The sequence below is a fragment of the Mus musculus genome, chromosome 14, assembly GCF_000001635.26.
Source record: "Mus musculus strain C57BL/6J chromosome 14, GRCm38.p6 C57BL/6J".
Taxonomy (NCBI): Eukaryota; Metazoa; Chordata; class Mammalia; order Rodentia; family Muridae; genus Mus; species Mus musculus.
In genome coordinates, this window is record NC_000080.6 from 51,901,364 (window position 1) to 51,923,395 (window position 22,032).

General features: G+C 50.1%; 3 protein-coding genes across 20 annotated transcripts; 1 reads left to right on the forward strand and 2 right to left on the reverse strand.

Annotated features, from left to right (window-relative positions):
- Positions 1-3,907: 3,907 nt before the first annotated feature.
- Ndrg2 (N-myc downstream regulated gene 2) lies at positions 3,908-12,641 on the reverse strand. 14 transcript variants are annotated; one of them, NM_001360267.1, is made up of 17 exons: positions 11,908-11,966; positions 11,231-11,336; positions 10,103-10,183; positions 9,723-9,764; positions 9,317-9,422; positions 8,952-9,072; positions 8,695-8,757; positions 7,511-7,571; positions 7,205-7,291; positions 6,967-7,023; positions 6,705-6,808; positions 6,222-6,266; positions 5,883-5,934; positions 5,586-5,633; positions 5,327-5,362; positions 5,150-5,201; positions 3,908-4,943 (listed from the first exon to the last, which is right to left on the reverse strand). In NM_001360267.1, the coding sequence occupies exons 3-17, from the start codon at positions 10,175-10,177 to the stop codon at positions 4,777-4,779; spliced, it is 1,116 nt and encodes a 371-aa protein (NP_001347196.1). In that variant the 5' UTR covers positions 10,178-10,183; positions 11,231-11,336; positions 11,908-11,966; the 3' UTR covers positions 3,908-4,776. The 14 variants fall into 14 exon arrangements, with proteins under 14 accessions (NP_001347196.1, NP_001347197.1, NP_001347195.1 ...); NM_001360268.1 differs by lacking the exon at positions 11,908-11,966 and adding an exon at positions 11,695-11,901; NM_001360266.1 differs by lacking the exons at positions 11,231-11,336; positions 11,908-11,966 and adding an exon at positions 12,561-12,641.
- Positions 12,642-17,066: 4,425 nt separating this feature from the next.
- Tppp2 (tubulin polymerization-promoting protein family member 2) lies at positions 17,067-19,341 on the forward strand. 2 transcript variants are annotated; one of them, XM_006518844.4, is made up of 4 exons: positions 17,067-17,129; positions 17,352-17,597; positions 17,978-18,131; positions 19,064-19,341. In XM_006518844.4, the coding sequence occupies exons 2-4, from the start codon at positions 17,425-17,427 to the stop codon at positions 19,247-19,249; spliced, it is 513 nt and encodes a 170-aa protein (XP_006518907.1). In that variant the 5' UTR covers positions 17,067-17,129; positions 17,352-17,424; the 3' UTR covers positions 19,250-19,341. The 2 variants fall into 2 exon arrangements, with proteins under 2 accessions (XP_006518907.1, NP_001122106.1); NM_001128634.1 differs by lacking the exon at positions 17,067-17,129 and having other exon boundaries at positions 17,398-17,597; positions 19,064-19,337.
- Positions 19,342-20,001: 660 nt separating this feature from the next.
- Rnase13 (ribonuclease, RNase A family, 13 (non-active)) lies at positions 20,002-21,914 on the reverse strand. Of its 4 annotated transcripts, none has more exons than XM_006519219.2 (2): positions 21,565-21,914; positions 20,002-21,322 (listed from the first exon to the last, which is right to left on the reverse strand). In XM_006519219.2, the coding sequence occupies exon 2, from the start codon at positions 21,315-21,317 to the stop codon at positions 20,856-20,858; it is 462 nt and encodes a 153-aa protein (XP_006519282.1). In that variant the 5' UTR covers positions 21,318-21,322; positions 21,565-21,914; the 3' UTR covers positions 20,002-20,855. The 4 variants fall into 4 exon arrangements, with proteins under 4 accessions (XP_006519282.1, XP_006519281.1, XP_017171565.1 ...); XM_006519218.1 differs by having other exon boundaries at positions 20,002-21,325; XM_017316076.2 differs by lacking the exon at positions 21,565-21,914 and adding an exon at positions 21,453-21,555.
- Between the last annotated feature and the right edge of the window lie 118 nt (positions 21,915-22,032).

Genomic DNA, 22,032 nt, shown 5'->3' on the forward strand with positions numbered 1-22,032 from the left:
TGTGCTAGGATTAAAGGCGTGCGCCACCACACCCGGCAGTGGGGCTGTTTTTGATCCCAGTTGCTAACACTGATTTTATCCCAGTTGGTTCCTGTTAGCTTTTAGTACGCATTCCTCTGTTTTGTTGTAAAAGTAATTTTGCATCAGATAACTTCAATGTAACTTGGATGACCTTAATCTATCACTTAACTTCTTTGTTTTCTGTAATGTGTAAGACTGATGCTCACTTGACAAATTACATTCAGATACAACACCCCCTTGTGTTCCTGTCTGTTTGTCACTTTTTCACCGATTCCCTGTCCACCTGTACCAGGACCCTGATTTCTCCTGCGGATTGAGGGGGGCCAACTGAGGCCAGTCCACAGCATTGTCTGAAGTAACCCTTCTGGACCTTTCCTGCCTCTGCTTTAAGGCCGAGGGACTGATGTGGTGTGGTTTGGTTTCTACGTTGCAGTCGCAGGAAAACAGTTTGTGAGGAATGCAAGAGAAACTAGAGTTCAGAGACTTTACTGGAGCAGAAAGAACAGGTCTTCAGGCAAAGATCAACATTTGACGGCTCCTTGCTTAGTGTGAGTGAGGAACTGGGTTTGATCCCCAGGACCAAAGAGAGAGTTGAGTGAAAGCCTCAGACTCACTCTGCTGGGGTAACCTGTGCCTCTCGGTCCTTCCCTGAAGAAGCTGTGGAGTGTAAAGAACAATGCCAGAGCTTACAGAGCTGGGGTGGGAGCACAGACACCCTCGGCAACCTGAGGAGATGCCCATTGCACTAGCAAAGAGGAAGCAAAAATAGATTATGCCTCAAATGCAATCTCTGGGGATGCTTACAAATTCCCAGCCTATATAAAAGATGGTTTGGGGTTTTGTTTGGTTTGGGTTGGGTTTTTTTGTTTGTTTTGTTTTGTTTTGTTTTGTTTTGGTGATTTTTTGTTTCTTTGGTTGGTTGGTTTTGGTTTTGTTTTTTTGTTTGTTTTTAGTTTTGGTTTCTGGTTTTGTGTTCGTAGTGACTCTACCTGGTCCTATCAGAGTATACCCTATATTTTCTATGAATTCACCATCATGAGGGAGAGTTAAATTGCTCCGGGCACCATATATCCTTGCTGAACCCTGAGTCTCAGGTCGGAATCCATCCCTCTTTTCAGGTTACTCCTGACTTACCTTTCAATGGTGCTGTTCCCACTCCAACCTTTCTTCTGATCTTGGTTTCACTTCTGCCTACTGTAAGGTCTGTACAATTATATATTGCTTAAAGACAAGGATATGTTCTGAGAAGCATATATTCAGTAATGTTTTTGTCGTTGAGAAAACACTGGAGAATGTGCTACACAACCCAAGAAGCCATTGGCGTCTGTAAGAGAATACTGTGGGTCTATTGTCACATAAGTGGTGAGATATATGTAGGGCTGGCCAAAATGTCATTATGAAACTCATAAGAGCTTCAAACTGACTGTAAGGTCCTTTTTCACTCTGTTCTGATTTCTCATTCTCTTGAGCTGTTTCTTACCTCACCTGCCCCTAATGTCTGGAAGACACTCAAATTCCTTAGGAAAAAAACAAGATTCAAAGCAGGTCTTGGTTTCAGGGCTGCCTTATGTTCATGAACAATAGGGCTGTAAGACTGGGGGCTGGCCACAGGGCGGCGCTGTGACTCCACAGGTGAACTAGACTATGTAGGTCCAAAAACTAGGGTCAACCAGAGACACCAAATGTCCTCCCCCAAGTTCCTGCAAAACACCTCTTCACCTGCCTTAGATTCTGGAGCAGAAACACCTATAGTTGTATGCACATACATGTACACTTAAATGAAATGTGAAAATCACTCTGCTAACAGTACTACTTTCGTAGGCAGATACCAAGCAAAGATTCCTCTTCCCTTCCATAATACACAACAGCAGCTCTACCAGTAAAGGCTGGTTGAGGTCTTAGGGCTTCACTTTTTCCTTACGTTGGGCTAAATGACCCCAGTGATTACATGCTTTGCATTCTTTCCCTGTGGCATTTCAGCAATCTTTTTTGTCTGACCCAACACCCATCCAGCAGCTAACTCTAACCCACTAACGCCCTCTTCTGACACTGGCCTACAACATGGAAATAGGCTTAGGGGTAAGGCTGCAGCTCAGTAGTAGAGCACTGGCCTAGCACGCACAAGGTCCTGGGTCCAATCCCCAGCACAAGAAAGAAAAGCCTCAGCAACAAGGACACAGTGGCTCACTACCGTGTTGGAATGTGAGCACTTGATGTCAAGGGGCCCAGTTTCCCACTCACTGCCATTGAAGAAATGCGACAGTTGGGATTTCCATAAAGCAAGCTTTAATGATCGCAAACAATATTCTATCTACATAATTCATAAAGTGCTTTCTCCTTCATATTTGTGTGTGTGTGTGTGTGTGTGCGCGCGCGCATGCGCATGTTCACAGTGTACTCCTGAGTGTTTATGTCTGTACACCTACGTGTGAAGGCAGAGGTGGACTTTGGGTTGATTCCTCCATCACTCTACGCCTAATTTTTTGAGACTGGGTGTCATCCAGCCCAACCCTCTAAATCAAACAGCCACCGTTGTCACTCCTGCTTGTAAAAGATCAGCACGCCTGGGCGTGTTGGCACGTAGGCAGGAAGCAGGGTCACAGGACCCTCACCTGAGAACTCAGCCCTTTGTGCCAAATTCCATGAGGCCTGGGAGTCCTGGGGAGGGAGCAGTCTACAGTCTACAGCCCAGGGAACACTAGACGAGAGCTCCACCTGAGCCGCAAACGGGGAGTCACCACCTAGGCTGGGTACAGACCTTCCAGGGTACCTGCCTTAAAGTTACCCATAATCTCTATGAAAGCTTAGTGAACTCGGTGGCCCCCCAGGGTGAACTCTGATAGAGCTGAGCTTTGCTTTGTTATTGGGGCGTCATGAGGAGACATACAGTGCTTAGCCCCACACCCTCAGGAAGAATGTTCTCTCAATACTAGGTCCCAACTGAAAATGGTGTCCACTGATGGGCTAGGCTAGCCCACTAGTGAGCCCCTGGGGTCCTCCTGTCTCTGCCTCCCAGCCATGGGATTATACGTGCACAGTCAAACCCAGATTTTTTTTTTTCAGTGTATGCTAGGGATCAGAACACAGGTCGTCATGGTGGCACAAGGACTGTACATGCTGAGCCATCTCCCCAGCCCCCTCCTTTTGCCTCGAGAGTCCAAGAAGGAACCTGCGACAGCTACAAGACATCTGAATCCCCATGGTTGTTACTCATAATTGCTTAACGGCCTCTTACAGAACCATCATTTTGCTCCCAGATCCCCTGGAATCCATCAGTGAGTAAAATCCTAAAAAGAAGTCCCTTTGACTGTGACCTTCTTGAATCACAAATAGGATGAACTTATAAGCAGCAGTGCCCTGTGGTACGTAGCACTCTGTGTCCGAGTTTACTCTCTTGCTGAATGATCCATCTAAAATGTACTCTAGGTAACGCAAAGGTGACATGGAGGCTCACAACCATCCTTAAAGAGATCTGATGCCCTCTTCTGGCAGGTATGAAGACAGTTACAATGTACTTACATATAATAAATAAATATATTGTAGCCGTCTTCAGACTCCAGAAGAGGGCATCAGATTCCATCACCATGTGGTTGCTGGGACCTGAACTCAGGACGGCTGGAAGAGCAGCCAGTGCTCTTAACCGCTGAGCCATCTCTCCAGCCCCTCAGTCGGTTTTCTTAAAGGACATGATATTGATGACATCTCTACAACAGCTCCTCTTTCCCAAGCTTAAAAATGCTATTAATAAAAAGAATGACACCACTTTCTTGGCTCCCGTGGTCACACTCTGTGCAGCTTTTATACCCCACAAGCCATCCCAGGTGCTTTCAGAGGAACAAGGAAAGGCAAGCAAGGGGCAGGGTACAGGCGCATTCAGACCCGGATTAACAATGCTGTTCAGTTTCCTCTATAGTTTATTGTCACAGCAGAAGTTGTGTGAGACAGGAGGTCACGCTCTACACGTCACAGTATGGTCAGAGCCTGAGGTAGCTCTTCCCACCCTGATGCCAAGCCCCAAGCAGTCGGACCTAAGCTCTTTCCCTTAGTCCCACTTTAGGTGCACGCTGACAGCTATCCAAGTTAGTGTGGCCAAAGGACCCGGGCCCCTCCCTTCTACCCCAGCTTCAATGTGTTTACCACTGTTCTTCACGGGCCACCATCTCCCATCCTTTCTTTTTACATGCTGGATATTTCTATCACATTAAGGATCACTGACCCACCAGCAAACCTTCTCCTGATAAACATTCATTTGGGACTATTGCCTTCAGAGAGGCCTGACACATCAAGGCAAAGCCACTGTCAGCTTTGGGGAAGGAGCTCCCCATCTCTCACCATCAACCCTACACACACACACACACACACACAACACACACACACTCTCTCTCCTACCCTTGCAAATATGGGCTAAAGAGGGGGAGTGATGGAGGCCCCGTGTCAGCTAGAACAGCTCATTGTTCCTCATCTATAGAACCTAGGTCAGGGAGAGAACATACAAGCCTTCTCAACACCAAAATGGAAGAGGGGGTAATTTAGGGGGCCCAGATCTCTAAGAGATATTAGGACACCTCACCTAGGAGCTAGAGGATATCACAGGTTAAAGGTCAAGGTTAGGGTAGCAATTAAAGATCAAGGTCATCTCCCTGCACAATCTGCCCATTTTCCTTGCTTACTCTGGCCCAGTGCCCTGATAACACCTCTTAAATTAGTGTTGCAGGAGGTGAGGGCTGGGATCCACACCAAGGCAATGAGGGTCATTCAACAGGAGACTTCCATGGTGTGCCCTGGGGGTCCAGAAGGGAGAGTCCCAGACTCGCTACTCTGCGACAGGGTGCGGGATCGGGACCGACTGCCATCGATGGATGCTGCACTGGTCAGAGATGCTGTGCGAGACCGAGATAGGCGAGTCATGCAGGAAGAGGCCACTGTAGACACACAATGATAAGCAAGCCATCAGAGATGAGTGGGGAAGACAGCTGGTAACTTCTAGTGGGGCCTAGGTGAAGACAAGAGCTGCGGCCAGAGAATCAGCGAGCTTGCCTTGTAAGATGATGAGTCCAAGAATTAGCCTAAAACAGGTCTACCCTCACAGTGGGAAGCCCTTCCTAATACCCTCTGTCCCAATACTCACTGTAGCCCATGCCTTGCAGGAAGTACTTGAAAGCCTCTGTCAGCTTGCCGGGCTGTGGGCATATTACAAGGAAAGAGAAGAGAGAGAAAGAGATGGTTAGATATCTTGAAAGTCACAGCAATGGCAAAGGGCACAACACGTCCCATTTCCTCGTCCCAAGATGGGCACTATACTCACCTGAGTCAGCTGTGGCTGACCTCCAGAGTCGGCCATCTGCTCAGGAAGGAAACACCCAGGGAAGAAGGATACATGGAGATATCAGACGATCCATGCCGCGGGAAAGGGGCTCTCTCCTCCCAGGTCCCTCACTCAGCCCCTTTGTTCTCCTCTCCCTTGACCCACAATGAACCCACAGGGCTTAGACACTGGAATTTAGAGTATGTATGCTCCTGGACTGGGGAGCGGGGAGCAAGTGAGGCTTAGGAGGCCCGCTAACCTTGAGGAACGAGGTCTGTGTGGGGTCCAGCTTTGAGTTACATTCCACCTGGAATAGGTAGGAGACTGAATGAATCAGGTCGCCCTCTCCACAGCCCTCCAAGGGACCCCGATCTTTTCCCTTTCGTCAGCCCCTACCCAATTACATCTTAACCCAAGTCAAATTCCTAAGGTCCTAGAGTTGCTCCTCCTGCCCCAGAGTTTTCGAGTTTGCAGCTTGGCAAGGTCCACAGCTTGGGTGAACCCAGTGTTGACAAGACCCCAACATTCCCTCACTACCCCAAAAGCCACCACTGACCACGGCATCTTCATGAGGTGCTTGGTCTCCAACCACCAGCATCACAGGGCACCTAGGGGCACGGGGTCAGGGAGAAGACAGTGAGCCTTGTACTCTCTCACCGACACTTCCCAGAAAAGCAGCTAAACAAGTGTCTGCCTCCGAGGAGGAGGAGGAACCAGTTGCCTTTCTCCTGCTGACTCAGCAGGAGGATCGAGAGGGAAGCCCCAAAGGAAGACAGCTTGTTACACAGAATGGAATCAGGGAGACTGGTAACTTCTCCACAAAGGTTAAGAGATGTTGGTACCAAGGGGCAGGGCAGAGACAGGACAAAGCCACATGCATCTACCAATGTCTTACTTGAGGGTCGTCTCACCACCTCGCTCAAAGTTCAGGTCTCGGCGGCTGCAGGGGGTTCAAAGAGAAGTTGTTTTTGACAGGCACTGCTGTCTACCTAGATAAGCTACCTCCTCCACAGGAAGCTATCTCCCTTATTTATAGTCAGCAGCTACTGGTGATTAAGAGAAAAATACCAAGGGCTGGGGTTACAACTTGGTGGTGGACTACCTGCTTAGTGAGCAGCTATGAGGTTTGATCTCCAAAGCGGTTAAAAAGGGAGGAGGGGACACCATAAAAATGGCAGGCACGGTCCAAGAGCACACCACCTGTAATCACTTGTGCCCTAGATCTCAGGTCAGAGGCAGCTAAGTGACAGGAAGGGCCCAAGAATGAGAGCTGCCCTTACTCCTGTCCTGAAGCTGAGGAGCTCGCCCTGCCTGCAGTGCACACTGCTTACAACCCTCTCTCTGCTTCCGGTTCTCCACATGCACACAACCCACTCACTTGTTGTAGCTATTCCAGTAGAGTTCAATGTTCTCCAGGTTGGGTGCGTGTTGGATGATACCTCTGTACTTTTGTATCAATTCAGAATTTCCAGAAAGCTCTTCCTAAAGCACAGAAGAGATGAATCAGGATTGGAAAGAGGAGCCGGCCATGAGGGGAACTATCTAACACTTCAGATCCTGTGCCAACTAAGGAAGTCACCCCGAAGCATTCAACTCCCCGCTGGTCACCTCTACTTCTCCTGCCTCTTACAACCATTTACCTGGCTGAAAAGATGTCCAAGAATCATGTCCGGAATGGAAGACGTAAGGCCAGTTAACTACAAGGACAGGCGAACAAATTCAGGATATTGTGGAGAAAGAGACCCAGGCGAAACAACCCAACTTCATTTTTGTGCCCTACTATGCCCTCTCTGAAGGTCCAGATCTATTCAGTTACACTGGTAGTATCATCCAAGGAGAGTCCCCACCCTAGATATCAGCACACACAGCCCTGCAAACCTTGTGGGCTGCCCAGTCCATCCAGCCCTTGGCATTGGGATCAATGTTGATGAGAACAAGACCTTCAACTGTGTCCGGGTGGTTCAGCTAAGGGATAACAGAAAGGAGCTCAGAAAAGGCCACACCTTTGTCCCCGCCTCCCTGAGTCCCACCTATCCCCCCAGATTCCTATATGGCCTACTCTCTACCCTGCTCCCTATCTGCTTCCAGAATCCTGGAATGGCAGGAACTCGGACCATTCCTGCAATATTCTATCTAACGTGGGGGGGCCCACCATTCCCTCATCTAGCAGTTTTTGCTCCTTACAGCATATCGCGACAGAATGTAGGCTCCGGCTCCAACACCAACTCCAATTATTGTAGAGAAACTGTAAAAAGTAAACGTGTGTGTCACAGGCTCTAGCAGCCAAAAAGTTGTCACGGCCCAATCTCTTCAAACTCATCATCCTTCCTGAGGTCACAGCCACAGAAGAGGACAGCAAAGGACTTTCCTTTGGGGGTGTAAAAAAGGCACCAAGCATGCCTGGTACTTGGTGTAGATGCCTGAAGTCTAGCCTCGGCTATCTCTTGGAGAACTGGTGTGTGGAAGACATCTCTTCCTACACACAGAGTTTATCAATTCTCGGCTCTCTGAAACGAGTTTAACTTGTTCTGAGACCTGGTTCTACAGAGGAACTGGAATTATGGACCTTAAAGCAACGTATGAAACAGGTGTGCTATTAGTCATTTGGGAGAATGGAGGAGGCAAGAAAGGAAGAAAACCAGAGTTGCTGAGATCCATGGTGCCCAGGAAAGCTAAACCCAGGAAACAGGGGATGGCAAGATGGCTCAGCAGTCAAGAGCACCTGCTTCTTTCACAGAGGACCTAGGTGGGATTCCCAACACCTCCTTGGTGGCTCTCAGCCATCTATTATGCAAGTTCCAGAGGTTGCAATGCCCTCTTCTGGCCCCTATAGTCACCAGACATATGTGTGGTGCCCATACATGCACGCAGCAGTCATCAAATAAAAATAAATAAATCTGAGAAAGAGAAAACGCCCAAGAATCAGCATTTCCCTTCGCATGCCAGAGGTCCTTGTGGGGCTTATTTTTCTTCTCCCACTGTCTAACACACCTGTCTTCTGGTATACCAAATGTGATCCCGGGAGACAGGAATGGGGACCGAGACAGGTCTGTCTAGTTCCTCAGGGATGAGGTCACACGTACCTCCTCTTGCCTAACTTCCAGATCAGAGAAGCTTCCCCTAAGCCTGAGACGGGGCCAAGAACAAACCCTTTCCTTCTCTTTCTCCCTATCAGTAGTAAGATTCCTCTGATCATTCGTTCCAGACAAGAGTCCAAGCCCACTGCCCTTCCTAACAATCCAGGTGAAAAAGCCATAGAAGGGGAAGATAGACTGAGACCAAAATCAGACCAGGAACCATGGTGACCACACTCTGGGGGCTCCCTGATGCTGAAAGGGAAAGTTTGAAGGACTCCTGAAGCCTCTCACTTTAGGTACTGCAGGATGCAAGGAATCATGTCAGCAAGCTGGTCCAGAGATGGGTACTGATATCTGGAAAAGAGGAAAATACTAGTTACCAGTCTGTATTCATATACCTCTTCTCTGGAGCAACCTCCGCATCCTCTGCCAGAGTCTTCTACGCCTCCTGGTTCACTGCACTTGTGCACTACCTTGCTCACACACAAGCCCCAACACACACACCAACATACACACACACCCCTGCTTAGTAAGGAACTCATTCTTACCCCAGAGGAAACACAGGCGCCCCCTCTTCCATGCCAGGGGCATCCACATGAACCCGCACGAAGTTCTGTATGATCTCTTGCATATCCCCGAACCGAAACAGTGGCTGGAAGCAAGACTTATCTAAAGAGAACCCACATTCCCCACCCAACCACAAAATCAGAAGGAAAAAGCATCCGCTCGTCAGAACCCACCCTCTTGCTCTGATGCCACCACACTAGAGGAGAATCTCTCTCTGATGTGCCACCACTGGGCTCCCGGTCTGACCATACTGACTATGCCCCTCTCCCCCAAACACACACACATTGGGCTTTCTCCTCCCATGGCTCTTCCCAGAAAGAGGCAGGAGAAGAAATGAAGGTCTTACAGTTGAGGCCTACATCATGGTAGGTGAATATCGCCGGGCGTTTGGGTTTGGGGGTGCCATACACAGTAAAAGTGACCGAGCCATAAGGTGTCTCCACAGAGTGAGTCTGTAAGAAAAGAGCTTACCATCAGGGGAGAAATATACTGAGAGTTCTTCAAAGAGGGAAAGGCAAAAATAAGTGAACCATCTGTTGAAAACAGGATTAATGGGTCTTTAGGGAAATATGACGGTGGAATTGGATCTGAGGGTAGAAAAATCATGAAAGACCAGAGATTAAGGAATTCAAATAGAAAAAAGGAGGGAAGAGAGGATAAATGGGAGGGATGCAGAGGGCCAGATTGGGGCCCTCTCAGTTGGGGGACAGAAGAGCTTCTCCTCCCACCCTAGCACAGCCCCCCATGGTTACCTGTCCCTGGTCCAGGAGGATGCGGGCAGCTAACTCGGCCTCCTGGAGAGACACGACACACAGACACACACAGACACACACGGACAGAGACAGACAGCAAATGGAGAGACGGACACAAAAAGGTAGGTAAAGAGAGACCAACAGACACCAAATACAGAAAGAGGGACAAAAAACAAGACAGGAGAGGATGAAGGTTAGTGTAGTGACGGGACGAGGTCTGGCGGGCTCCCTTGTACAGTGTCTAGGCCGAGAGATGGGAGGAGATGGGTGGAGAGGGGCGTGCATTAGAATGAGAGCCACGGGCCTGGGGAGGTGGGGAGGCAAGGGGGGATGTTCAGAGCATGGGACCGAGGCAGGGAAGTCAGAGAGTCTCTGTAAACCTTGGCAGTCTCGGGTGTTTGTCCTGGCAACAGCGGCTTCTCCTCGGTGATCTGCACCTCCTGAAGTTCTGCCATGGTGGCCTGGCAGGATACAAAAACAGTAAACCAGTCAGGCAGTGGTGGCGCACACCTTTGATCCCAATACTAAGGAGGCAGAGGCAGGCGGATCTCTTGAATTTGAGGCCAGCCTGGTCTACAGAGAGAGCTGCAGGACAGCCAGGGCTACACAGAGAAACCCTGTCTCAAAAACAACAAAACAAAACAATAAGCCCTGGAGGGAGGCAGCTTAGCCTCTGTACTCTCAGTCCAATGCAATGCAATGCAAGGTGCAGAGCAACACCAGAGCTGAAAACGCCAAGACACACGGAGAGCTTTTCTGGCTCCCCCGCCCCACTTCCAGGGCAATACCAAACAGGACAGCACATCTCTTCAGACCACCGGCCCCATGGCTGCCGGCTGCCCCTCAACCCCAACATTCTCACCTCGTACCTCACAATGCTCCTCCCTCTCCGCCCCTGGAGGGAGACACCGAGGCTGGGGAAGCAATGTGGCTCCAGTTTCTTAAGCTATCTTTAGGGGACGCCCCACACTACCTCACTGACTGGGCTAGAGTGGTAAGGGTTCACAACTGACCATGACCTTCAACTATAGCTCCAATGTCAGCATCTTGAGGGGCTAAAAAGGACTGAGGCAGTGACTATCAAGCACTCAACAGAGGGACCTAGATATCCAATCCAATCAATCTCTCTCTCTCTCTCTCTCTCTCTCTCTCTCTCTCTCTCTCTCTCTCTCTCTCTCTCTCTCTCTCTTGTACACAAATGAGCGCACACCAACAATGGTAGATCTAGAGAGCAGCAGAGCACCTGTGCAGACTTGAAAAAAAAAAAAGAAGAAGAAAAAGAAAAAGAAAAAGAAAAGAAAAGAAAGCAAGCCAGCAGCATGGGGTGGGTGGGGTCAATTTACTGAGCTCCTATTGGTTGGATACGGTGAGCGTGGAGGTCAGGGTTCTTAGTCCTGACTCTAGGGTCTGAGAAAACACAGGAACAAGGTGAATGACATGGGAGACGGACCTGGGTCTTTTAGGGACATAAGGCCAGAGCCAAGACCCAGGATTCCAGGGTCACTAACCCTTTCTAATCTCCCCTGAGTCCAGAGAACACGTCCTCTCTAGGTTCCAATCAATACAAGCTGGAGGGGCCTGCGAGGCAAAACAAGCAGGTCCAGGCTGGGTAGTCTATGAAGAGAGCAGAGAGCTGACATGGCGATAGAGCATGACTGTGTCAAAACCTCTGGGTCCTACCCAAGTGCCACTATTAGGTGACCTTGTCCAGTTAGTCACTACTCGGTTTTGACGGTTCTCAGTTGATATGTAGGTAGTACAGCATGACCTTTTCCTTCACCATTTAAAAACAAACAAGCTTCAAGCCTTCATCTCTCCCCTCCACCCAGTGTAATTGTAGGTCGGGTGGAGAAAGGAGAGGGGGGGATAGGGCTGCCCGTAACCTCCGCACTTCCCCGGACTGCCAGCCATGTGCCAGCCGGGAAAAGATGGTTAGGACTTGACTGGCTGCTCCCAGAACACGAAACCTGACCCCTATGAGCTTCTCGCTGCCGTTCCTCGTCCGAACCAACACCCTCTCACGGCGGGCACGTAGTGCCCAGGACCCTGTACATCATCTCAAGAGCGCCCCAAACACGCCCTGCACTTTGCAGCTCTTCTGCCTTTGTGCGCAGCAGCGGAGCTCCTCGCTCAGCCAGCCCCTTCCCCCGAACTACAGCCAGGAGACCAGAACCACGATGCCCACCCTCCGGGCCCGCGCCTTGCCAGCCCAGAGGCGCGCTTGCCCCTCCCCCTACCTGCTGCAGCCGCCGCGGTCGCTGCCACCTTCACTTGCCTTTGACTTAGGTCCGCCCTAGCTCTGGCTCCCCACAGACCCGCCCTGGGCCCGCCCCCGGGCCATCTCCCTGCAGATCCGCCCCGACCCCCCATAAACACGCCCCGTAACTCGCCTGGGCTACCAGGGGAGGGGCGAGAGGGTGCGGCTTGGGAGCACACAGAGGTGATGCTCATAGGCTCTCTGAGTGCTCCCCATAAACCCTAAGCCGTGTGAAGTGGGGTGAGCGTGGGGGATCCCTTAAACCCCCAAATGGTCCCCACGCCCACATCAACGGCGCCCCTACTGTGACCTGGCTCTGCCAGGCTCACTTTTGGCTCTCTTCCTAGCCCCCCAGATTGAGTGGCAGCGACGGGTAAAGTGGGGAGACCAACCCAAGGTGCCTACGTCCCACGATTTCAGCTCCGCCCGCCCGGAAACAGAGAGCTAGATCAAGGAAGGGGGAGGTGGGCGAGGGCCACCGCTCAGACCCGGTCTCGGGGCAGGTATGGGTAGTGGTGACAGCGTGTCTGGAGACGGGGCGTCGAGGGCATAGGAATTCCCAACAATTGGGGTGCTGGTACCTCCTCAGCCGAGTCCCGCCGCTTGCTCTCCGACTGCTCCGTGAGAAGTTGGACAACAAGCAGGGAGTTGGGGGGGGGGGGGGCCGGGAAATGCTGGGGGCCGCTATAAATAGAGGATGAACGAAGGAGGGGAAAGATGATGGCCAACAGCGACTCCCGGGTCAAGGCCCCAACGAGGGGGGCGGGTAGAGGAGGGGCTGGGGACCCCCCAAGGGCTCTGACTCCTGTGTAAACAGGCGCGGAGGCGGAGCTAACTCTGCAAGGGTGGAGTAAAGGGTTTGAGGAGGACTGGATGTCCTGGGCTGAGACCCAAGAGACCCTGTGGCTGAGGCGCTAACCCCTCCTAGTCCAACCCCGAAAAGGAGGGCGAGGTCAGCTCTGAAAAGCTGAGTGGCAGTACCCTGCTGCCGATGCCTCCTGAGCTGCTGTCTCCTGGGCTGGACCCTCGGTGCCTGGTGGGTTTACCATCCTATCCTAGACTTCCACAAGATTCACATCTGAGACACGTCCTCCCTGTGCTCTTTAAAGAAAGATTGCTGAAGTGGAACGGTTGATGGACTGGAAGTTGTGTTAAGCAACCAGATTGTATTTCCCCACTTGCCCTCGTTCTCGCACCCCTGCTCCCAGAATCAACCCTGCCCCATCCCCCTTCAGCCTAGTTCCAGACTTGCCATTTAGGGGGCTGGGCGCCAGGCCAGTTGAAAACAATGTCCAATGGAACCGGAGCTGCCAACTGCAACACCAGAGCAGACTGCTCCCCCCAAGACCCCCAGATTGCCCTCCCCCCTGCCTGGGAACTACCCTCACCACGCACAACCCCCCTCCCCAAGGAACATCAATGCCCCTTTCATCCCCACTTGGCAGGTCTGTTGGAAAAGAGGAGAGGCCAAGAGGGAGGAGGAGGAGACCTGGGTAGGCTCAAACCCAGCTTTAGAAAAGAAAAAAATAAATAAAAAATAAAAACCCTAGACCTAAAGAGCTTCCTATATCCCCCAAACAGAACCCCAAGTTTCCCTCTGTTCTTTTCTCCTGCTCCCTTCATAAGAGTTGCCCTAGAAACTGGCACAGAAACCTGGCATCCTAGCTTTCTGCCTAGCCCCTAGGTGCAGGTTTTATGCTCTCCTGAATGAGAAGTTTGCTGGACTTCAAGAGCAGAGCTACATATGAGTAAGATTTTTAGAAAGCTCTCAACAGCCCCTGTGGCTTGTAGAAAGCAGGAGAACCTGGACTGAGCACTTCAGCCTGCAGGCTTCATGTGTCTAAAGTAGACATACTTAGAGAGGGGGAGGGAGAGACTGGAAGGTTCCAGCATCTAAATCCGTCTCTGGGTCAGGATGACTCAGGGGGAACCTGATAACGGGCAGACACGGGGGCTTGGGGAAGTGGGAAATTTCCACTGAGATCTGTTTACTTCCTAGACCTAGGGGCTCTCTAGACAGCTCCTGAGGACACACACACACACACACACACACACACACACACACACACACAAAACTGCCTCTGCCTCATTGTTCTTCACTCTACAGGTTCAAGACTAACCCGAGTACAAGTATGCCAACACGGACAATATCTAACCGACTTTCTCTGAGTCAAAAGCAGTTTCGAACTATGCTTCAAGCACTTTCAGTGTACAAACCACTGGATGGACGACAGTCAAAGAAGGGAAATGTTTTTGGACAGTTTGTGATCCAGGGATTGAAGAAGCATATAAATATAGAAAAGGCCAGGGAAAATAATCTATAAGATCGGTGTATAGAGAACAAGTCTTGTAGCAGCCTCCACCGCTCTCCAGTGGGAGAGAAGAGCTTTTCACTTCCCCGGGATGGTTTTAATAACCCCTGAGGAAGAAAGCACAAATTGGAAATCCAGAAATACTTAAAGGTAATGTTTAGGGTACTCTAGCCATCATATATGCATTTACAAAGCACATTATTTAGCGTTCACACTCAATCTTGTTTTAACTAAAAGATTTCAGGGCCCCTAGCAATACTTCTGTAGCCCCACCCCCGGAGACTAGAGACTGCAGGCTAACAGCCACATGTTTCTGTAATTCAGAGGAAAGGAGTTTTGTTTCTAGGGTAAAACCACCCAGATGAGAAGTGAAATATTTGAGTAGGAAAGAAGGTGCGTTTCATCTCGGCAGAGAGCAGACGAGAAAGTATAAGCAGAAATGCAAGAACTCCTTGGAAGAGTGGGAAGTATGTGTGACCCCAAATCTGTACCATTGTCTCTAACTATACAGATGTGGAAACTGAAACCCAGGAACATTAATGGTTTGCCCATGGCCCCCAGCTGATCACACACTAGGGTGTGACTCTCCATCAGATCCATTCCCCTCCAGCGTCCATTCTCTTTCCACCAGGTAACCTTCTGAATGTACAACTGTTATGCCATTAGGGCCCCAGCTAAGAGCAATGTTAGTGAGAGGCGGTGACACTTGGTGAGATAGACTGGGTCCAAGTTGTGTCCTTGAATGCTAGGCAGAAAGATTTGGCAGTAAGAACCATAGATTATACTTTTTATTTTGAAAAGATGTTTTATTTTTATTTATGTGTCTGAGTGTGAGAGCAATGCTCATGACAGCCAGAGACATCAGATCTCCCTGGACCTGAAGTCACTGGCAGCTGTTAGCCGCCTGGTGTAGGTACTAGGAGTCAAACCCAGGTCCTCTGCAAGAGCATTACATATTCTTAATCACAGAGCCGTCTCTCCAGTTCTAACTATTCTTGAGTCATAGCATAGTCATTCTGTGAGACAGGATATCAAATATTCCTCAAACTGGCCATGGATCTAAGGCTGGCCTTGAACTCCTCATCTTCCTTCTTGGTCTACAGAGTCCTGTGATTATAGGCATGTGTCACTGTAGTTAGGTACCATAGGCTGTTCTCCAGCAGGAATAGTGGATAGGAAGTCTTGGTTGGGGAGCGTTACACGAATGGGGGAAGGGTAACTGAGCTGGTCTGTGGAATAGAAAGGAGGAAAAAGAACTGAACCTAGAAAAACTGAAGAGCCCTCACCTCAGGTAATCGTAGAGATATGAAATACAAAAGACTTGGGCCTGGAAAGAGAGCTTAGTGGTTAGAAAGCCTAACTGCTCTTCCAGAGGACCTGGGGGTTCCATTTCCAGCACCCACGTGGCAGTTCTCTACTGTAACTCTGGTCCCAGGGGATCTGATGCTTTCTTGACACTTCTTCTGGCCTCCATGAGCACCAGACCCACACATGATGCCCAGTCATGGATGCCAGCAACACACCTGTACACATTAAAATGAATAAATCGGATCAAGACTTGAATAGATGCTAGAATAGGAATGGAAAGGGTTGTTTTTGTTTTGTTTTGTTTTGTTTTGTTTTGTTTTGTTTTGTTTTGTTTTGTTTTGTTTTGTTTTGTTTTGTTTTGTTTTGTTTGAGACAGGATTCCTCTGTATCCCTGGCTGTCCTGAAACTCAAGGCTATAGACCAGGCTGGCCTTGAACTCAGAGATCTGCCTGCCTCTGCCTCCCAAGCGCTGAGAGTTAAGGTGTGCTCCACCACCACCCAGCAGGAATGAATTCATAAAATTACAAACTGCTTATAGGAATAAGGACCTGATTACATAGACTAGAAAGGTAACCAGTCTCTGATGTGGGATCCCTGAAGCTCATTTCTCTTAGAGGGCTTTTGTACAGAAAGAAACCATTAAGGGACATTTGGAGCTTCTCAGAATCGTCTCCAGGGGATTTTCAGAGTTTGAGACTTACTCTAACACATTTTACTCTACTTTATGTGGCTCTGTTAAACTCCAGGTCCTCTGCTTTTCCCCTCTTGAGTCAACAGTAGAAGCTCTTTAAAATCCCCTGCTGTGGTTGGCTTTCCACGGCCAGAGGGATTCTCTGTCTGGTAGTCAGTACACCTGGGCTGGGAGATCAGACAGGAGGGCAGTGTCCAACTCAAGCCAGCCTGTTCTCCTCAACCCCAAACACTTCAGTGGTTGGGTCTCCCCAAAATGTACATACTAAAATTCTCTCTCCCAACATGGTAGCATTAAAAAGTGGGATTTGGAGGAGTCACGGTGAGGTTTTGTGAGGGTAAAAAGGTGAGATTTCAGGAATGAGATTTATAGGCCAAGAGAGCTTGACCATGCAAGGGCCTAGTGAGGCCAGAAGCTGTAAGATTGGTAAATGGGGACAAAGTGATTGGAGTGTGTGTGTGGGGGGGGGGGGTGTTCATCATCTGAAGGTGCCACCAGACTGGCAGTTAACTCAACTCAAAGACTGTGTCTTGCTATCCATGATTCCACAATCTTTACGCAGCTTGAAGTTCTTGCTAATTTCAATGTCGTGGCTGGACCACTCCCCCAAGAGGAGAAATTGGTGGATCTCTGCTTCTGATGCTGTAAGGGAAGACAGTAGAGAGGCCAAGCCAGAGCCAGAAGTGATGTCATATAACACTGTGACATCACAGTGTTTCTTTTTTGCCTTCTTCACCCATTTTTGTCTCCCTGTGGCCACGCCTTCTCCCCAGTCATATGACTCCCATCTAGCTGTACACACTTGTATACAAAGGCACAGACACCGGCAGGGCTCCCAGGTATATGAAAGTGGCCAGAAAGGGGGATTCCTAATGCATAGGAGTTTAAGTTTGACACAGTACTGGAAGGGAAAGCTCACGTTATAGCTGCAGTGGTGGGTGGAAAGGGGGGGGGGGAGACAGAAGAGTGACAGGGAAGAGAGTAATTGTCCCTGGTGCTGCTGTAGTTTACAGTGCTCCTTACCCTTCCATCATCTCATCCTCCCTCCCTCCCCCCCCCAGCCCCATTCCCTACTGCCCCTCCCCCCTCCCCTCTCCCCCTACCTCCTCACCCCCACTCCCCCAGCAATTGACCATGGCCTCAGAAGCAGAAAGAACATTCCATCGATTCGCTGTCTTTGGAGAATCATCCAGCAGCAGCAAGGAAATTACCAACAAGAACTTCTCCAAACTCTGTAAAGACTGTGATATCATGGATGGCAAGGCAGTGACCTCCACAGATGTGGACATTGTGTTCAGCAAAGTGAAGTAAGGGTCCAGAGGTGGGGGCTGAAGTGAAAAGGTCACAGGGCATTTGTTTTGTTTTGTTGAGACAGTTTCTCTGTGTAGCCTTGTCTATCCTGAAACTCTGTAGACCAGGCTGACCTAGAACTCACCGAGACCCACCAGCCTGTCTCCTGAGTACAGGCACTAAAGGCGTGCACCACCAGCCTGGCACCGCCTGGCATAGTTCTAAAGATGGGAGATTTATAAGGAGCATCTGGCAGGTGCTGGGAACTGTCCCAGTCCCTATTCTCAACATTCATTGGCAGGATAAAATAGGCCATTCCCGACTAAGAAAAAAGGTAGATGTTGGGAGGTGATGACTTCACACTCCACAGTTACTGGATTTCTGTCTGACTGGCCAGGGCCAAGAATGCCAGAACCATCAACTTTCAACAGTTTCAAGAGGCAATGAAGGAGCTGGGCCAAAAGCGCTTCAAGGGGAAGAACCCAGATGAGGCTTTGCAAGGTGTTTTTAAACTCATGGAAGGCAAAGATCCTGCCACCACCGGTGTCACTGTGAGTAGTGCTCTTACTTTTTGTCTGATCTTTTCCTTCCTTCCTTCCTTCCTTCCTTCCTTCCTTCCTTCCTTCCTTCCTTCCTTCCTTCCTTCCTTCCTTCCTGTCTTTCTATCTAGCAGGCCCTTACTCTATTAGACTGGCCTGGAACTGATTGTGTGACCAGGCTGGTTTTGAACCGAATGTCTTGGTACTTCTGTCTCCCAAGGGCTGGGGTTCTAGGTGTATGCCACCACACTGACCTCAGTGAGAATGTTCATCTCAAGCCCAGAACCCTGCTTCTTCCCTAGACTCTTCTGCTCTGGTCCCCTCTCTGCTTCTATGCCCCTAATCTAACTCAGGAGATAGGGCGGATAGCCTGTGGTACACTACCTGTACTGGAAGACTTTAGAGCCCTTGGAGTTGTTCCAGAGGTAAGAGATCTGTGGCCTGGAGAGAGACATTTGCTCCCAGTGCCGTTGGAGCACCCAGCTACATCCTTAGCCGTAGAATAACTGTTTCACTAGTAGAATTTAAACTCGTTCTTAAGTCTTGTGGTCTAGACACCTCAGCCTTCTGTGGCTTTAGACACTAACGGAGGACTTGGTGCCTGCTTCCCCAGTCCTCTTCCTACACATATCAAGGTTTAATCTCAGACCTCCTGCCTCTCACCCCTCTCCTTCCTAAACTGTAGAAACAGTGCTCTCAAATCTGCACATTGTGGGTGAGGCTTGGGACTGAGGCCCTCTGCCAGTCAGAAGGATCTCTCTGGATAGGGAAAACGCAGCTTTCCCAAGGCTGTGTCTGGGCCTCGGGAAGCCCTGTGCCAGAGGCAGAACAAGCACTCTCAGCATGTGTTCTAAGGCTCTAAGACCATATGTAAGGGAGGGTGGTGAGCCCCACCCACCCACCCAGGGGAAAGGAGGGCTTCAAACTCACCCTCTGGCTTACAGAAATCAACGACGGTGGGTGGAGTAGACCGGTTGACAGACACCAGTAAGTACACCGGAACTCACAAGGAGCGCTTTGATGAGAGTGGTAAGGGAAAAGGTATTGAAGGTCGGGAAGAGACCACTGACAACTCAGGCTACGTGAGTGGCTACAAGGGGGCCGGCACCTATGACAAGAAAAACCAGTAGAGAGGAGCCATCTTTGCCCGCTAGTTTCCTGACCCCGTGTTTTTAACACCATGAAATCTAGGAAATAATAAACGATGTGTGTGCAGCATCGAGCGAGTTCCATCTCATGAGTATGAGGACCAGATTGGCCCACAGGTAGAGAAAGGGAGAAGAGAAAGCCTCATGCATACCAGCCATAGGGTAGTAGTCTCCTTGGCAACTGCTCCTGAGACCAGGACTGAAGAATACATTTGGAGATAAGAGTTAAATCAGATGCCGAAGAAGAAATATTTACTTACTGTGTTCACACGGGAGTGCCTTTCTACCTCCCCAAAGGGGAGTCACAGTTCTTGATTTGACATACCATGACCCAGATAATCACTTATGATCTTGAGTGAACGTGTCTCCCAACTTCCTCATCTGCTAGAATCCAAGTTTTGTTGGGAGATAAATAGAAGCCAGGAAGGAAAGCCTGACACCTACCACAAATCACAAATGTACTTTCAGGCTAGGGAAAGATACAATCTTTCTAGTCGGTTGCTTTTTGAGACAGGAGTTTCACTGTGCCGTCCTGGCTGGCCTGGAATGCTAGATCAGGCTAGCCTTGAACTCCCAGAGATCTGCCTGCCTCTGCCTCTCAGGCACTGCCATTAACGTCTTTCACGAACCCCACCTCCACCCTCATGCCCACAGAGCAGAAGACATTTCCACTGCTAAGACGGTCAGATCACCAGGACACCTAAAGCAGGGAAGGGAATTCAACCATAATTGAGTTTGAATGTGTTTTTAACATTTTATTAAGAAATGAGTACAGATTCACAAGAAGTCAGTCTAAAAAGGGGCTCATGCGCCCCCTGCCCAGTTTCCCACAGTGGTTTTTACACAGAACATGACTGGGGCTGGGACTGCCTCTTCCCCTGTCACCTGAGTGAAAGAGATAAGGGGGTTCAGAGGGACCGAGGGACCTTGGAAAGGACAAGAACGATCATTTGAAATTGTGGGGGGCCAAGGTGAGAGAGATGGAGGACAGTGGTTGGAAACAGGCAGGCAGCATGGCTAACGTTGGTTGGGAAAGTCAGGGAAAACAGTACTAGGCTCCATGGTGGGAGGAGGGGAGAAGGATGGGTTATATGAAGGGAAAGGGGAAATCACAGATTAGTACAGGCTGGAGACTGGGGGCTGTGGGAAAGGGAGGCAAACGGGCCTGAGGTTCTTATTGCCGGAGCGTGGCAGGAATTGGAAGGGAACTTGAGGTTGCGGGAGGTGTGGTGGGGGTGGAGGACTGGCTGACACTAAAAACAGGCCTAGGGAGAGATACTGGAGCTGGGTGCCTGTTGCCATGGTGTGATCTGGGGCCTGGGCCTCCCTCCAGGAGTCGGGATCTGACCCAGCAGATACACAAGCACTGCCAGCTGGACACAGTCTGCTTCTTGGGTGGGTTTCACTGTCACTGGGAGAGGAAGGCTCATGGTGGGGGCCATGAGAAGGCGAAAGAGCCTGAAGGAGGGCGGGGTTCTGCTTCAGATGTCAGGAGGAAGACTTGCAGACAGACTCAGAGTTTGGGAACGGGCCTTCGTGTGGCATGTAGAGGCCTGTAGTAGGTGGGACTAGTTTGAGAACTAAGTCCCTAGTAGAGACCAATGATACCTATAGGCTCAGCATCATGCTTGCGGGAGCAGAGCAAGTACAGCCTTTGGTTGGTCAGGGTGCTGTTATAGCTACAGCTGGTTGGTGCCTGTTGATGAACCAGGGTGCAGATTGTGACGGGGAAGGAGTTCTGAGTGAGGGTGCAGTACTCGTTGTAGTTTTCACAGAAGCTCTCGCTGTATTTACAGAACTTCTGGATGTCTTCCAAGGGGGCGTGGACCACATAGTGGATCTTAGGGCAGTACCAGTCCTGCAGTTTGCCTCTCACGTAGGCCATGAGGCCATTACAGTATCCGTGGAATCCCTTTGGGTAGTTAACCATGGGGTAGTCAACATGTAAGGTTCGGAAGTTCTTGATGGCCGTCTGAATTGTGATGCCTGTCACCAGAGTTGGCCGGAAGACAAGCGGGAGGACAAGGAGCCAGGCCACATCTGGTGCCATGCCTTCTGCTGGCAGGGTTAAAGTAATTAGAGGCACATTGGGCTAACGAGACCTGCCCACGCTTCCCAGAGTCTCCGGTCTTCTCCAGCTTCCCCTGTGTGCCTCCCCTCACCTCTAAGAACTGCTCAGTAGTACCTTACAGATTCTGTCACTCCAAGAAGGCAAAGTACTTGCTCAAGGTCACCCCTCAGAGCAGCCATCTACAGCCAACCCTCCTCCTATGGTTCACCACCAAAGACCGTCTCACCCAGGCCTTGGGCTGTGCAGCACAGATTCACAAGTCCAGCTGGTCCTTGGAGAAAGGGGCTTCTGATTGCTCCCTGCTTCCCAGCACTCCTTATGGTAGCCACAGAAGGAGTGGAGAACAGGCTGCCTTGGTAGTCTCTGACAGCTCTGCAGGAAGAAACCTGAAGACAGTCAGGGGAAGAGAGTGGGAGGCAGGGATGTGTCTTGCCTAAGGCCGCTTACAGCCTAGAGGTGGGTTGAGACTGAAAAGATTTCTGGATCAAGACAGTCTGGGAGGAGGGAGTGTCCTCTGGATTTGAGGAGCACTGTGCTATCTGGGTTAGGTGGGTAGGAGGAAAGAGATACTGTCTGGTCTCCATGTGGGTATCCTCAGGACATTTAGATCCAACCTCCTGGCCAGAAATCCCAAAGTTCCTGGGACCTTCTTTGATGTTTGCTCTGGCTTACAGGTCCTGCTTTTAGCAACGTG

Excerpts from the sequence above, each read along its gene's own strand:
- Ndrg2 (NM_001360264.1), bottom strand. Across the intron at positions 9,073-9,316 it reads CCATGATGTAGGCCTCAACT|ATAAGTCTTGCTTCCAGCCA; the intron begins GTAAGACCTTCA and ends GGTTCTCTTTAG. Across the intron at positions 5,634-5,882 it reads CACCTCATGAAGATGCCGTG|GTGGAATGTAACTCAAAGCT; the intron begins GTCAGTGGTGGC and ends TACCTATTCCAG.
- Tppp2 (XM_006518844.4), top strand. The coding sequence starts at position 17,425 with ATGGCCTCAGAAGCAGAAAGAACATTCCATCGATTCGCTGTCTTTGGA. Across the intron at positions 17,598-17,977 it reads ATTGTGTTCAGCAAAGTGAA|GGCCAAGAATGCCAGAACCA; the intron begins GTAAGGGTCCAG and ends CTGACTGGCCAG. Across the intron at positions 18,132-19,063 it reads CTGCCACCACCGGTGTCACT|AAATCAACGACGGTGGGTGG; the intron begins GTGAGTAGTGCT and ends TCTGGCTTACAG.
- Rnase13 (XM_006519219.2), bottom strand. The coding sequence starts at position 21,317 with ATGGCACCAGATGTGGCCTGGCTCCTTGTCCTCCCGCTTGTCTTCCGG.